This window comes from Corylus avellana, chromosome ca7 (assembly GCF_901000735.1).
Source record: "Corylus avellana chromosome ca7, CavTom2PMs-1.0".
In the NCBI taxonomy this organism is placed as follows: Eukaryota; Viridiplantae; Streptophyta; class Magnoliopsida; order Fagales; family Betulaceae; genus Corylus; species Corylus avellana.
In genome coordinates this window covers 17,720,525-17,732,815 of record NC_081547.1, presented here as the reverse complement: position 1 = coordinate 17,732,815, position 12,291 = coordinate 17,720,525, and the positions used below count along the sequence as shown (strand labels likewise).

The 12,291-nt window shown below is 38.0% G+C and overlaps 1 protein-coding gene across 1 annotated transcript; it reads left to right on the top strand.

Annotated features, from left to right (window-relative positions):
• Positions 1-215: 215 nt before the first annotated feature.
• LOC132187947 (uncharacterized) lies at positions 216-11,833 on the top strand. Its single transcript, XM_059602370.1, has 4 exons — positions 216-785; positions 3,103-3,615; positions 8,342-8,770; positions 11,067-11,833. Exons 1-4 carry the CDS (start codon positions 363-365, stop codon positions 11,583-11,585), a joined length of 1,884 nt encoding a protein of 627 aa, XP_059458353.1. The 5' UTR covers positions 216-362; the 3' UTR covers positions 11,586-11,833.
• The last annotated feature ends 458 nt before the right edge of the window (positions 11,834-12,291 follow it).

The following is a 12,291-nucleotide window of genomic DNA, read 5'->3' as shown; positions in this document are numbered from 1 at the left end:
AAATTTATTATTTTAGAAAATATGCCACAAACTTTTATAAGATAATGATATATTATTTCATAACTAACTTTTAAGAAATAAATTTGAGATACATAGTATTTCACATATTAGGGTGCATGATTGCCGCCCTATCGTTTTCGTTAGATGGTGAAGGAATTTTTATAACCTTCTAGATTTAACAGAACTCGCAATTGACATGCCCATTCATGTCTTTTTTATTATTTTTTTTTAAAAAAAAAATCCTTCCTTGCTATTATCAGCTCCCTTCTCTGGCTCACAACGCACGCACAGGGACACAAGCTCCAGATTCTCCCACTGCAGTCAACTTCCAGCGAACCAGGAAACCCTAATCCCCAACCCTAATGGAGTCCATTGGCGTACTCATGCTGTGCCCAATGAACCCCTACCTCGAGCAAGAGCTCCAGAGGCGCTTCAACCTCTTCAGGCTCTGGACCGTCCCGCAGAAGTCCCAGTTCTTCAAGGACCACTCCGCCTCCATCCGAGCCGTCGTCGGAAACTCTGCCGCCGGCGCCGACGCCGAGCTCATCAACACGCTGCCTGGGCTCGAGATCGTCTCGAGCTTCAGCGTCGGGGTGGACAAGATCGACCTGGACAAGTGCAAGGAGAAGGGGATTAGGGTTACTTACACGCCGGACGTGCTGACCGAGGACGTGGCGGACCTCGCGATCGGGCTCAGCCTGGCCGTGCTGAGGAGGCTGTGTGAGTGCGATCGGTACGTTAGGAGTGGGAAGTGGAAGAAGGGGGACTTTAGGTTGACTACCAAGGTCATTTGTTTTCCTTTCCTTTCCTTTCCTTTTTAATTGGTATTTTTGTTGATTATGTGATTGATGGTTTTGAACTCATGATTTTGTCTTGTAAAGTGAATAGGATGTGGGGGGTTGAATTGGGGATGATGGTTGAGAAAGATTCCGATTTTATATATATTATGTTGTGGTGTTTTGATTCAGTTGTCCTTAGTTTGATAATTTCGTTTTATTTTTGCTTCGAAGCTGATTTTTCATTTCTAATAGTGAAGTGCAATTCTGATCTGATCGTGCTCATTTGTCTCATTCTTAATGAGAATTGTCCTGACGAAATTGATGGTGTATGAACTAGATTTCTTATTTTCTGTTGAGTGATAACGTTTTTGTTTTATTGCTAGATGGTCTTTCAGTCTTTGTGTATCGATTGAATCTTTTTTGTGCTTGCATTAGTGGAGTGTGATGCCGGTTATGCCATTGATTACCGATTAAAGCATTGTGGGTTCAAAAAACTAGTTTAGAAGAATAAACATCCTATTGTTCATTTGACATTATATACTTTGTGTATTCCGAGTGAATTGTCGGCGTAAATGTTTTCTCCAACATCTTAGACTGTGAACATGGATCATATTTATTTGTGTTCAGTTTTCTGTTTCTCATTCTTTCTGTGCAGAAGTCTGCAGATTTTTGTGCTCTTTTTTGTGGTCTTTTGTAGTTTGTGATATTATGCTAGTTCATTATATAGTGCAATTTATATGCTCCACTTCATCTTATTGTGATATTTGACTTTCATTTTTTTTTTTCTTTGTATAAATGCTGAAAAGTACTCAATTAGGTTTATATGCTCTTAATATCAATGCTAAAATGCCAAAGACATTTGTGGAGTCAAATAATGCACAAGGCAGATTTTCTGTGGAGCGTGCAGGATGCTTAAAATGCTTTATGAGGGTGTTTTCAAGTGCAAACTAGAGACTAGCTTCATTCCTTGCTGCCATTGTGCCTTGCATTATACGTGATACTGCAGCCGCTGAAAATCGGGGATGCATGTAGTTTTAGTGTGAAATGGCAGATTCACCAAATAATAGAATGAATAAGTTAGAATGAAATGGTATGGTACTGGAAGCTTTATGACGTTTCACTATGTACAAGCCACGCAAGTCAAATTTCAACCTTAGGTGTTATTCATACAGTTAAAGAGCACCTATGTTCAATACCTCTGTGTAAGTGTATGTTGGAAAGTGCAAGATATTCTATCTCCTCTTAATTCATTAAAAAATAAATAAATAAATATTCTATCTGCTCTTGGCTGAATTACTCAAGATTTGCTCTGTAGATCTGTTAACTGCTAAGCTTGGTTTATAGACGTGTGGCCAAGCTTGAGCTTGTTTGATGAGCTTTCATGTGCTTGGCAGTTAACCTTATCAATCTTGTTTTATCCATCTTAGAATCCAATCCACCTGCACATAGACTGTGCAAAATAGCAAGTACGACATACTTGAAACATTCACTAGCTTCCTTCTAACTCAGAAGCATGTTGGCATCAAATCAACTTTTATTCTCACTTGTTTTCTTGGATGAGATTCTTTAGGAGCTTACCTTAATTTTGTGGAGCCGTATTGAGTTGACTTGGTGCTATTAAAGCTCAGATTGTTTAAGGAATAAAAGCTTGAAACTAGGTTGGCTGACATATGAGCTAAGGAACTAAAGCTTGAATAGTTATGAAATTTGTAGAGGCTCTTTTTTGTTTTTTCTTTCCCTTTTTTTAAAAACAATATTTAATCCAGCCCTCAGCTTGGTAAGTTTATTTGTGTAAATAATTTTTTCATGGTTACAAGCAAGCTATAGATGAATTTAGTTTTGTGCTTTTCCAATACGAAAACGAGTTCGGTCTCTAGGTTTATCGCTAGTAGCATTGCAACATCTTAGTGTGTTTATGAAAGTAATTGATTTCAATCATGGCATGGTGAAATTATGGGTTGGACCATGATATAATAGAGAGAAATTAACACAGCACACAGCCACACACCACAGGAGGGTAATAGCTGCATCATAAGGAAGTTCTCCCTGGCAATTAAAATGTCTTGTGGTGTGTATCAGAAAATCTACTTGCCAGTTGGAGCGATCAGCTTGATACTAGTTGTAATTTATTAGGAGGTAATTGGGTCATGAATTGTCATATCATGCTTGTGCTTCCTTAAGATGCATATGGATTTTATTTCTCTTGATTAAGCACTCTATCTATGAATTCCTTTTTTTTGTTTTTTTTTGTTTTTGCTTTGTCACATGCATTTCCTTTCAGTTTCCTTTTTATAATATCCATTTTTTTTCTTCTTTCGTTAAGTTCACTGGAAAAACAGTTGGTATTATCGGTTTGGGAAGGATTGGTATGGCAGTTGCGAAGAGAGCTGAAGCATTTAACTGCCCAATCTGTTACTACTCTAGAAGAGAAAAACCAGACACAAAATACACGTACTATCCAAGTGTTGTTGAGTTAGCTGGCAACTGTCAAATTCTGGTTGTTGCATGCCCACTAACTGAAGAAACTCGCCACATCATCAATCGTGAAGTCATTGATGCATTGGGTCCAAAGGGTGTTCTCATCAACATTGGAAGAGGCCCCCATGTCGACGAACCAGAGCTGGTATCTGCACTGGTTGAAGGCCGGTTAGGTGGTGCTGGTCTGGATGTATATGAGAATGAGCCTCAAGTACCTGAGGAACTGTTTGGGCTTGAAAACGTAGTCCTCTTGCCTCATGTAGGAAGTGGCACAATGGAAACTCGAAAGGCCATGGCTGACCTAGTGATTGGAAACCTGGAGGCTCACTTTTTGAACAAGCCTCTGCTAACCCCCTTGGTTTAATTTGAATAAGGGATGTGGGATATTTTATGATTGGATGAAACATATGTTTTCTTCCATTATGGAATTCATTGTTTCCAGAAGCTGTCAAATGTATGTAGATGCAAGGTAAACCTTATTGATGTATCTGTATTCATTGTTTCCAGAACTTGTCATGTGTATCTTGATGCAAGGAAAACCTTATAAATGTCGAAATGAGGGTTTTATCTTTCAATGCAGTGCTTGGATTTCTGATTTGCACAGGTGAGACTGTTACCATCTTTTATTTATTTATTTTTTCGAGTTAGGGTTTTTTCCCTAAAGTCGTCCAATTATTTGTTATGACATTTTACTTTTAATTAAATAAAGTTGTTTATTTATTGTTTTATTTAATGAACATTGGACATATAACCTGTTTACATGTATTAAACATTGGACATATATATATATATATATAAGGTTCATTGGTTACATCAAATATAACTAAGGTGTGAGTAATGAGATTATCATATAAATTATCTAAGTTGTAAACCTTATAGCTTATAAATTACTGTTCGTAATTGGTAATGGACGAAACTTCACAATGAGCTTTAGAGACTAGGGGTGGGCACAGGCCGGATCGAGGTGGTATTGCTCATTTCGGCTGCCCAACTTGCATGGTGTGAGTATTAAAAATTGTACCCGATACCCGGTTGTAGAGAACATTATCTATGGGTCTCGGGTTTTGCAAGGCGGGTAATGTGGGGCGGGTCGAGGTTGAGACTGAGGCGAGGCTAAAAGAGATTTAGAGAGAGAACGAGAGAGAATGAAAGAGATTCAGAGAAAGAGAGAAACCTAGATGGCGTGGATGACGGCTGATTGGCGCAAGGAAGAAACATAAAAAAGAAGAAAGAAGAAAGAAGCTAAAGAAAGAAAGAGGAAGCGGCTGAAAGAGAAGAAAGAAAGAAAAAGAAAAAAAAAAAAAAGAGAAGAAAGAAAGAAAAAGAAAAAAAGAGGAAGCGGCACAGGAGAAATATGATGGGTATTAGGGTTTAATTAGGGTTAGGGCAAAATTGCGAGGCGGGTATCCGGTAAAATAGAAAACTTATACCCGTAACCCGACCCATTTGGATATCTTAATATATGACCCGAATCCGCTTTTTTATGAGAAAATTCGGTGGGGCAGGTCCTGGGAGGGCGGAGCTGGGTCGCTTTTGCATGCCCATCCCTATTAGAGGCCATGAACAGATTTCATCATGACGGAATGATGCCGTCGTCTTGATGAAATTACATAGTGAGCTTCAAGGTAAAGAAGGTGGATTTCGTCATGACGGAATGGTGACGTCATCATGATGAAATTACACAGTGAGCTTAACAGGAAGAGCATGCTGATTTTTGTTATTATGGAATGGTGATGTCTTCATTACAAAAACTCACAAAACTCCAAAAACCTAAATTTTTCATACCAAATCATTGTGCTCTGGAAAGAACAACAAGACTAGTTTTGACATATCGAAAGCTAATTTCTAAAACCTAACATAAGAAAGAAAGAGAAAATTAAACAGATAGATCTTTCCCACCGTTAATTTTAATGGAAGAGAGAAAAGGGAAGGGTTGCTTGATTCGGTACGCTTTGCTTGTGTCTATCAACAAAACGACTTATACACGTTCTTAAGCAATTCAATATGCATTTATCCAAGACAAAAGCATTTATAGAATAGAGTCATCTGCTTGCCAACAATAGAGGAACCTGGATCCTCTCTATGTCAAATGAAATGGAGAGGAATAGTTAATTGTTTTTAGGGGGGTAATTTTGTCATTTTATTTTTTTTGACCAAAATACCTTCTTAAAACAACTAAATAGATCCCCTCCATTTCATTTATCCTTCTCCGTAATAGAGGTGGTTCAGTTCTCGTAATATGCAATGTGGCGAGCTGGATTTTGAAATGAAAGTGAGAGAGGAAGCCAAAAATTGCGTGCTCCTGCATTGTAAGGCAATACATTAATTTGTAAATGCACAAAAATTGAGGTTGAAATTGTGTATTTACGTTGAAAATGTTTGAAGTGTGTAAAGTTGTTTAATTTTTAATAATTAATTAATTAAATTTGTTTGTGTTTGTTTATTTATATATTTTTTTCCCCTTAAATTAGGAATTAAAAAAAAAAAAAAAAAAAATTCCAATCAAGCTTGATTGGAAACTCAGCTAAGGTGCTAGCGAGTCAAGTTCGGTCAATGTTGGAAAACCCACATCAAGTTCGAGCCTAGTTCGAGAAGATAAATATTACTGTTGAGCCTACTTTTTATTTTATTTTATTTTTATTATTTATTTATTTATTTATTATTATTATTATTATTATTATTTTAATTGAGATTCATTATAAAAATCAATCCGAAAATTCATGCTCGGCAACTAAAATGTTCTGAATACACATGGACTATCTTCCCTCTATACCTGGTCTAAAGATTGGCCAAAGGCGAGTTTCACAAGGTGATGGGCCACTTCATTTGCCTCCCTCCCAAAATGCTCGATTCCAGTTTGTAGGCTATTCAAGATGATTTTGCTATCTTTAATTAATTTCCCACCCAACCCCATCTCCTACAACATCCACATCCAGGACCTCCCCCAAAAGCCTCCTATTTTGCGCCCCACTCCCCTATTCATGCACACTAGAGGCATGTCATGAATTTGCACCCAGAACGGTGAGTGAGAAAACGTCCTCTAAGAAGGTGGGGCTGATGCCATCGAAATCATTCAAAATCAAGATGTGCCGATCAAACAACCAAGGCCGCCCCTCAAGAACCCTATGTTTGTCGTCGCAATTTGAGAACTCAAATAACCACATGTTCTCTTGAAATTATTTGAACAGGATACTCCCACAATCCTCCATAGCCGCTTAAGCATGACTTTGAAAGCTTCTTTATTGATGCGCTTCTCTGACCCAATCCTCTGAATAAATTCATAATGAAATATAAATAAATTACGAAAATAAAATAAATGAGACACAAAGATTTTTATGTGGTTCGGTCAACGACCTACATCCACAGATAAAGCCCATAGGGCTACATTAATATCTTATTGAATGAATGTTTACAATATAGAATGCTTTATTTATAGAGCTTACACATAAATGTAATCGTAATCAAATCTCCTAATTTAGGGTGATTAAATTATAATCAAATTCCTAAAATTAGGCTAATCTAATCTTTATCAATTTTCATCAAATCCCTAATTTTAGGGTCATTCAAATATACTCTAACATGCTCCCTCAAAATCAAGGTGAAAAATCCTGAAACCTTGAGTTTGAGTTTATTTTTATTTTTTTACTTTTTTTCTTTTCTCTTTTTTTCTTTTTTTTCTTGAAATTGCAAAACAAGACAAAAGAGGACCATCTATGGGCCAAAAAAGAGAGCCAACTTTGGGCTAAAATGAGAGCCAACTGTGGGATAAAGTGAGCTTAGGTTTTAAATAATACCACATAGCAAAATAAAAGAAGAGTCAACTTTGAGCTGAAGTAAGTTAACTATGGGCTGAAATGGCCTGGGTTTTAAACAATACCATAGAGTCGAACAAAAATAGGCCAATTATGGGCCAATGGATGGGCAACTTGGCCTTTCTTCCTTTTTTTTTTTGAAAAAAAATTTAATAATATCCTATTCGAGGATTACATTAAGTTGGGATAAAAATTACCTTAATCTTATAACCAAGCATATCTAGGTTTAAAAACCTAAACCAGGATAACATATCCCTAAACTAGAATAAGAAAATCCGCAAACTTCAATAAGTATAAATTTAACCCGTTACCAAACACCATTCATCTTCTTCAATTTCTTCTCTAGATTGACATCAATCGTTGCTGGTGCCGGTGATGGCGTGGGACTGCCGGATGCGGTGGACTGATGACAGCGACGGACAACAGGGACGACACGGTGGCTTTGTGGTCATCATGGTGGTAGATTGGTGGTTGACAGCGTGATGGTAAGACGCGAACGACTGGAGACCAGCGAAACTGAGCCAGATGAGAACGACGGAAGTCTGTGCTGGCCGCTGGGCTTGGAAGGTTGGATCAGGGTCTGGAGTTAGAGGATCTGTGGCTAGGTGCGGCAAATATCGGCGGTGAATGCCGCAGCACTTTCTGGACGGTGGATTGTCGCTAGCGATGGAAGTTGACGTTGGGCACTGGATCTAAGGCGGGGACGGCGGAAGAGCGATCAAACCGGGCTGTTAGTGGCAGAATACGACGCTGTCACTGACAAATGGCGGTGATCTGTTGTTGGATTGCCGGTGAAGTCTAGTGAAATTGGTCGCCGGAGGCAGCAAAAGTTGCCGGAAGCACTGTTGATTTGATTTTTTTTTTTTTTTTTTTTAACATTAATATGTGATTTTTAAAAACATCCTAAGATAAAACCACCCTGGATGTAACAATGACTTATGAGTATCCAAAAATGAGAATAAGTATAGCATTCCTTTTTTTTTTTTTTTTTATGAAAAGTAACTTAATCGGTTGAACTTTCTTCAGTTTAGTTATTACTTTTATTGGAAGGACAAAATTGCTATATTTAACCATGCATCAATGGAGATGCTTTGATTATTAATTTGAATCAACTCCACCCCTTCTAATAATAATAATAATTGGACCACTTCTCTCTTGATATATATATCAGAGGACCACTTTTCTCTTGATATATATCAGAGGAAAATTGCTACACATTCTCTCTTGAAAACTGCAGTCAACTTCCAGCGAACCAGGAAACCCTAATCCCTAACCCTAATGGAGTCCATTGGCGTACTCATGCTGTGCCCAATGAACCCCTACCTCGAGCAAGAGCTCCAGAGGCGCTTCAACCTCTTCAGGCTCTGGACCGTCCCGCAGAAGTCCCAGTTCTTCAAGGACCACTCCGCCTCCATCCGAGCCGTCGTCGGAAACTCTGCCGCCGGCGCCGACGCCGAGCTCATCAACACGCTGCCTGGGCTCGAGATCGTCTCGAGCTTCAGCGTTGGGGTGGACAAGATCGACCTGGACAAGTGCAAGGAGAAGGGGATTAGGGTCACGAACACGCCGGACGTGCTGACCGAGGACGTGGCGGACCTCGTGATCGGGCTCATCCTGGCCGTGCTGAGGAGGCTGTGTGAGTGCGATCGGTACGTTAGGAGTGGGAAGTGGAAGAAGGGGGGCTTTAGGTTGACTACCAAGGTCATTTCCTTTCCTTTCCTTTCCTTTTTAATTGGTATTTTTGTTGATTATGTGATTGATGGTTTTGAACTCATGATTTTGTCTTGTAAAGTGAATAGGATGTGGGGGGTTGAATTGGGGATGATGATTGAGAAAGATTCCGATTTTATATATATGATGTTGTGGAGTTTTGATTCAGTTGTCCTTAGTTTGATAAGTTCGTTTTATTTTTGCTTCGTAGCTGATGTTTCATTTCTAGTAGTGAAGTGCAATTCTGAGCTGATCGTGCTCATTTGTCTCATTCTTAATGAGGATTGTCCTGATGAAATTGATGGGGTATGAACTAGATTTCATATTTTCTGTTGAGTGATAACGTTTTTGTTTTATTGCTAGATGGTCTTTCAGTCTTTGTGTATCGATTGAATCTTTTTTGTGCTTGCATTACTGGAGTGTGATGCCGGTTATGCCATTGATTACCGATTAAAGCATTGTGGGTTCAAAAAACTAGTTTAGAAGAATAAACAACCTATTGTTCATTTGACATTATATACTTTGTGTATTCCGAGTGAATTGTCGGCGTAAATGTTTTCTCCAACATCTTAGACTGTGAACAAGGATCATATTTATTTGTGTTCAGTTGTCTGTTTCTCATTCTTTTCTGTGCAGAAGTCTGCAGATTTTTGTGCTCTTTTTTGTGGTCTTTTGTAGTTTGTGATGTTATGCTAGTTCATTATATAGTGCAATTTATATGCTCAACTTCATCTTATTGTGATATTTGACTTTCATTTTTTTTTTCTTTGTATAAATGCTGAAAAGTACACAATTAGGTTTATATGCTCTTAATATCAATGCTAAAATGCCAAAGACATGCACAAGGCAGATTTTCTGTGGAGCGTGCAGGATGCTTAAAATTCTTTATTAGGGTGTTTTCAAGTGCAAACTAGAGACTAGCTTCATTCCTTGCTGCCATTGTGCCTTGCATTATACGTGATACTGCAGCCACTGAAAATCGGGGATGCATGTAGTTTTAGTGTGAAATGGCAGATTCACCAAATAATAGAATGAATAAGTTAGAATGAAATGGTATGGTACAGGAAGCTTTATGACGTTTCACTATGTACAAGCCATGCAAGTCAAATTTCAACCTTAGGTGTTATTCATACAGTTAAAGAGCACCTATGTTCAATACCTCTGTGTAAGTGTATGTTGGAAAGTGCAAGATATTCTATCTCATCTTAATTCATTAAAAAAAAAAAAAAAAAAAATATTCTATCTCCTCATGGCTGAATTACTCAAGATTTGCTCTGTAGATCTGTTAACTGCTAAGCTTGGTTTATAGACGTGTGGCCAAGCTTGAGCTTGTTTGATGAGCTTTTATGTGCTTGGCAGTTAGCCTTATCAATCTTGTTTTATCCATCTTAGAATCCAATCCACCCGCACATAGACTGTGCAAAATAGCAAGTACGACATACTTGAAACATTCACTAGCTTCCTACTAACTCAGAAGCATGTTGGCATCAAATCAACTTTTATTCTCACTTGTTTTCTTGGATGAGATTCTTTAGGAGCTTACCTTAATTTTGTGGAGCCTTATTGAGTTGACTTGGTGCTATTAAAGCTGAGATTGTTTAAGGAATAAAAGCTTGAAACTAGGTTGGCTGACATATGAGCTAAGGAACTAAAGCTTGAATAGTTATGAAATTTGTAGAGGCTTTTTTTTGCTTTTTCTTTCCCTTTTTTTAAAAACAATATTTAATCCAGCCCTCAGCTTGGTAAGTTTATTTGTGTAAATAATTTTTTCATGGTTACAAGCAAGCTATAGATGAATTTAGTTCGTGCTTTCCCAATACGAAAACGAGTTTGGTCTCTAGGTTTATCCCTAGTAGCATTGCAACATCTTAGTGTGTTTATGAAAGTAATTGATTTCAATCATGGCATGGTGAAATTATGGGTTGGACCATGATATAATAGAGAGAAATTAACACAGCACACAGCCACACACCACAGGAGGGTAATAGCTGCATCATAAGGAAGTTCTCCCTGGCAATTAAAATGTCTTGTGGTGTGTATCAGAAAATCTACTTGCCAGTTGGAGCGATCAGCTTGATACTAGTTGTAATTTATTAGGAGGTAATTGGGTCATGAATTGTCATATCATGCTTGTGCTTCCTTAAGATGCATATGGATTTTATTTCTCTTGATTAAGCACTCTATCTATGAATTCCTTTTTTTTGTTTTTTTTTGTTTTTGCTTTGTCACATGCATTTCCTTTCAGTTTCCTTTTTATAATATCCATTTTTTTTCTTCTTTCGTTAAGTTCACTGGAAAAACAGTTGGTATTATCGGTTTGGGAAGGATTGGTATGGCAGTTGCGAAGAGAGCTGAAGCATTTAACTGCCCAATCTGTTACTACTCTAGAAGAGAAAAACCAGACACAAAATACACGTACTATCCAAGTGTTGTTGAGTTAGCTGGCAACTGTCAAATTCTGGTTGTTGCATGCCCACTAACTGAAGAAACTCGCCACATCATCAATCGTGAAGTCATTGATGCATTGGGTCCAAAGGGTGTTCTCATCAACATTGGAAGAGGCCCCCATGTCGACGAACCAGAGCTGGTATCTGCACTGGTTGAAGGCCGGTTAGGTGGTGCTGGTCTGGATGTATATGAGAATGAGCCTCAAGTACCTGAGGAACTGTTTGGGCTTGAAAACGTAGTCCTCTTGCCTCATGTAGGAAGTGGCACAATGGAAACTCGAAAGGCCATGGCTGACCTTGTGATTGGAAACCTGGAGGCTCACTTTTTGAACAAGCCTCTGCTAACCCCCTTGGTTTAATTTGAATAAGGGATGTGGGATATTTTATGATTGGATGTTTGAATAAGGGATGTGGGATATTTTATGATTGGATGAAACATATGTTTTCTTCCATTATGGAATTCATTGTTTCCAGAAGCTGTCAAATGTATGTAGATGCAAGGTAAACCTTATTGATGTATCTGTATTCATTGTTTCCAGAACTTGTCATGTGTATCTTGATGCAAGGAAAACCTTATAAATGTCGAAATGAGGGTTTTATCTTTCAATGCAGTGCTTGGATTTCTGATTTGCACAGGTGAGACTGTTACCATCTTTTATTTATTTATTTTTTCGAGTTAGGGTTTTTTCCCAAAGTCGTCCAATTATTTGTTATGACATTTTACTTTTAATTAAATAAAGTTGTTTATTTATTGTTTTATTTAATGAACGTTGGACATATAACCTGTTTACATGTATTGAACATTGGACACACACACACACACACATATATATATATATATATATATATATAAGGTTCATAGGTTACATCGAATATAACTAAGGTGTGAGTAATGAGATTGTCATATAAATGATCTAAGTTGTAAACCTTATAGCTTATAAATTATTGTTTGTAATCGGTAATGGACGAAACTTCACAATGAGCTTTAGAGACTAGGGGTGGGCACAGGTCGGATCGAGGCGGGTATCGCTCATTTCGGCTGCCCGACCTGCATGGTGTGGGTAT